At 58.2% G+C, this 3,125-nt stretch overlaps 1 protein-coding gene across 2 annotated transcripts; it reads left to right on the forward strand.

Moving 5' to 3' along the window:
• The first annotated feature begins 42 nt into the window (after positions 1–42).
• Positions 43–3,088, forward strand: LOC116863847 (signal transducer and activator of transcription 5A-like). 2 transcript variants are annotated; one of them, XM_032851168.1, is made up of 6 exons: positions 46–375; positions 974–1,068; positions 1,163–1,293; positions 1,749–1,904; positions 2,606–2,657; positions 2,994–3,088. In XM_032851168.1, the coding sequence occupies exons 1-6, from the start codon at positions 232–234 to the stop codon at positions 3,085–3,087; spliced, it is 672 nt and encodes a 223-aa protein (XP_032707059.1). In that variant the 5' UTR covers positions 46–231; the 3' UTR covers position 3,088. The 2 variants fall into 2 exon arrangements, with proteins under 2 accessions (XP_032707058.1, XP_032707059.1); XM_032851167.1 differs by lacking the exons at positions 2,606–2,657; positions 2,994–3,088 and adding an exon at positions 2,117–2,599 and having other exon boundaries at positions 43–375.
• Positions 3,089–3,125: the final 37 nt, after the last annotated feature.

A 3,125-nucleotide genomic window follows, 5' to 3' on the forward strand; every position in this document is an offset into this window, starting at 1 on the left:
GGCGCCCACTGCCCTGCTTTTCTTTTTCTTGTGTTTTTTTCTGGATCTTTCTTAGTCTTCTTTGTCTTTTGGTGTCTGTGGGCCCGAGTGTGTGGGTGTGTGCACGGGTGCGCGTGCGTGTAAATATTTCCTACTCCCTCGGTCTGCTTTCTCTTCCCTCTGCCTCAGGGCAGGGTGCCATTCGCCGTGCCCGACAAAGTGCTGTGGCCGCAGCTGTGTGAGGCGCTCAACATGAAATTCAAGGCCGAAGTGCAGAGCAACCGCGGCCTGACCAAGGAGAACCTCGTGTTCCTGGCCCAGAAACTGTTCAATGGCAGCAGCAGCCACCTTGAAGACTATAATGGCATGTCCGTGTCCTGGTCCCAGTTCAACAGGGTGAGGGACCCGCCGCCAGCTGCCTGCCCGGGGCCACCTGTGCCCCGCCAAGGCTTTCCCCACCTCACAGACACGTTCCTGGCCTCGTTCAGCAGCCCCCCTCTCCAGCCCGACCTGCCCTCTCCTACAACCAGGAGAGACGGGGGCTAATACACCAGGGAACGGAGGCAGGGGTAGCAGGAAACTGCACGGAGCTCTGTGAGCCGGAGCAGGACAGTGGAAGGAACCCGGGGCTGGGAGTCTGGATCCTTGAGTTCCTGCCCTAGGTCGGTTAACTAAGTGGCCAGGCCCTTCCTTGCCTCAGTTTCCCCTTCTGTCCATTGGGGGCAGAAATGACTTTGGAGATCTCAGCTTGCACAATTCTGGACACCTCCTACCCCTGCCCCTGTGCCTGAGAGGCAAGAGGCGGGTTTAGTCTCTCATCCCCAGGCTGCAGGTTGGGGGCTGTGTCCATTTATGGCCCACTGGAGTGCAGGGCGAGTCGGGTGAGGGATTGGGAGAGGGTTTCCCTGAGGACAAGATGGCACAGACTGTTCCCTGGGCCACCTGTGATGACGGGGCGACAAACCCTGACTTGGGGTTTCCTGGGGACTCTCAGGAGAACTTGCCAGGCTGGAACTACACCTTCTGGCAGTGGTTTGATGGGGTCATGGAGGTGCTGAAGAAGCATCACAAGCCCCATTGGAATGACGGGTGAGGAATGGGGGGCCCCGGGAGTGGGAGGCCATGGGCTCAGGGGACAGGTGATGCTGGACTGGTAATGACACTCTATGCTCCATGCACCCAGGGCCATCCTAGGTTTTGTGAACAAGCAACAGGCCCATGACCTGCTCATCAACAAGCCCGATGGGACCTTTTTATTACGCTTTAGCGACTCCGAAATCGGGGGCATCACCATTGCCTGGAAGTTTGACTCTCGTGAGTGCCCTGGCTCCCATTTCCTTGCTCCCCATTCCCCATCAGGTCTGCATCCTTAGATGGTTTCCCCAGGGAAAAGACTGGAACTGAACTCAAAAGTAGGGGAAGACTGTTGCTCAGAAATACATTCCCTTTCTACCATTTTCCATCATGGAGAACTTAAGATCACTGGCCCTGTGGCCTCCAGAGCCACTGGGGGACTCCTTCAGCGGTTCTGAGTTCTCCCTTCTCTGCCCTGACCTAGTGTTGCTGGCGTCTACTTGCTTGGTTCGCTGGGTAGAATGTTCCCATGGTCACTTGCTCCCCCTGTGCCAAGGAGTTCCAGACAAGGCGGAGGGTTGCAGAGCAGGCTAGTAAAAACTCAGATGTCTCCACATACCAGATCTCAAACCCCATGACCCTAACCCTTCTCCCGAGGGTGGTGGGTGGTGGGAATGATCTCGTCCTTTTCACAGCTGACCGCAACCTGTGGAACCTGAAGCCATTCACCACGCGGGACTTCTCCATCCGGTCGCTGGCTGACCGACTAGGGGACCTGAGCTATCTCATCTACGTATTTCCCGACCGGCCCAAGGACGAGGTCTTCTCCAAGTACTACACCCCTGTGCTCGGTGCGTCCTGCTCTGATACTCCTGGGCCCTTCCGCAGCCTGTGGGCAAAGCTCTTGGGGCAAGGCAGCGGGGACTCCCCATGAAGAGCCCTGGGGCCATGTCCCCCATGGGCTTGGTCAGAGGCTTGGTGTGGAGCCCATAGAGGGGATTTCAGGGCTCACAACCGAGAGGGAAAACAAAGCCTCTGACCCAGCTTTCTTCTCGCGGCAAAGTGGAAAGCTGGGTGGATTCTCACTTCTGCACCCTTGGGGGACAAAGAGGCAGAGCTGGCCAGGATAATGATACCCACAGACGATGCACTACTCCCATCTTAATTAGCTGCTCTTATGGCTCCCACCCTCAAACCTGCCCCCAAGTTGAATATGGGAAGCAAAATGGACAGGTTTTTCCTCTTCAACTTGTCCCCAGTCCACTGTTGGGTTTGCTGCTTGGCATTGGTTCTGCTTCCTTGGCAGGGGTGGGGTGATGAGAGAGCGAGCAAAGGGCCAGAAAAGAAAGGAGGAGGAAGGAGGAGATGGGAGTGAGGGGTCTGGGTGGCCCCTTGGGCGGGGTCCACGGGCAGGTGTTTATAGGAGTCTGGGGAAATCTCATCACCGCTGAGGCCTCACAGTGATGTGGGTAGGAGGCAGACTGCATGCCGTGGGCTTCCACTACCTGGGAGCTCCTGGAGGCTGGTTCTCATCACGCTCCCCCCTCGGCAGCTAAAGCGGTGGATGGGTACGTGAAGCCACAGATCAAGCAAGTGGTCCCTGAGTAAGTACCCAGGGTCTGGCTCTGGTCTCCTGCTGCCTCCTTTCTCTCTCCCCCAGCCCCCCTCACCCTCAGCCCTGCTCCACCCACTCACCAGCCCTGTGTGGCCCAGCCCTTCCTTCCCCCCTAAAACCTGGCTTAGCCCTGGAGAGGGAACTGGGCTTAGTCTCAGTGGGACCAGGACCCAGGGCCCCACTCCCGCAGCTGGAGTCCCAGGCCCAGTGGGCACTTTGCCCTTCCACGCCCCCCAAAAAGGTGTAAAAAGGCCCCCCACCCAAACCCTCCCCAGGTCAGCTGCTGCCCGGAGGCCGCTGAGGCTCTGCCGTGTTTCTTCTGCAGGTTTGTGAATGCATCTGCAGACTCTGCCGGGGCCAGCGCCACCTACATGGACCAGGCCCCCTCCCCAGCCGTGTGCCCCCCCGGCTCATTATAACATGTACCCCCAGAAGTAGGTTGTGTTCTGATGGGGCT

This window comes from Lontra canadensis, unplaced genomic scaffold, assembly GCF_010015895.1.
Source record: "Lontra canadensis isolate GAN:19392208 unplaced genomic scaffold, GSC_riverotter_1.0 scaffold3802, whole genome shotgun sequence".
NCBI classification, from domain to species: Eukaryota; Metazoa; Chordata; class Mammalia; order Carnivora; family Mustelidae; genus Lontra; species Lontra canadensis.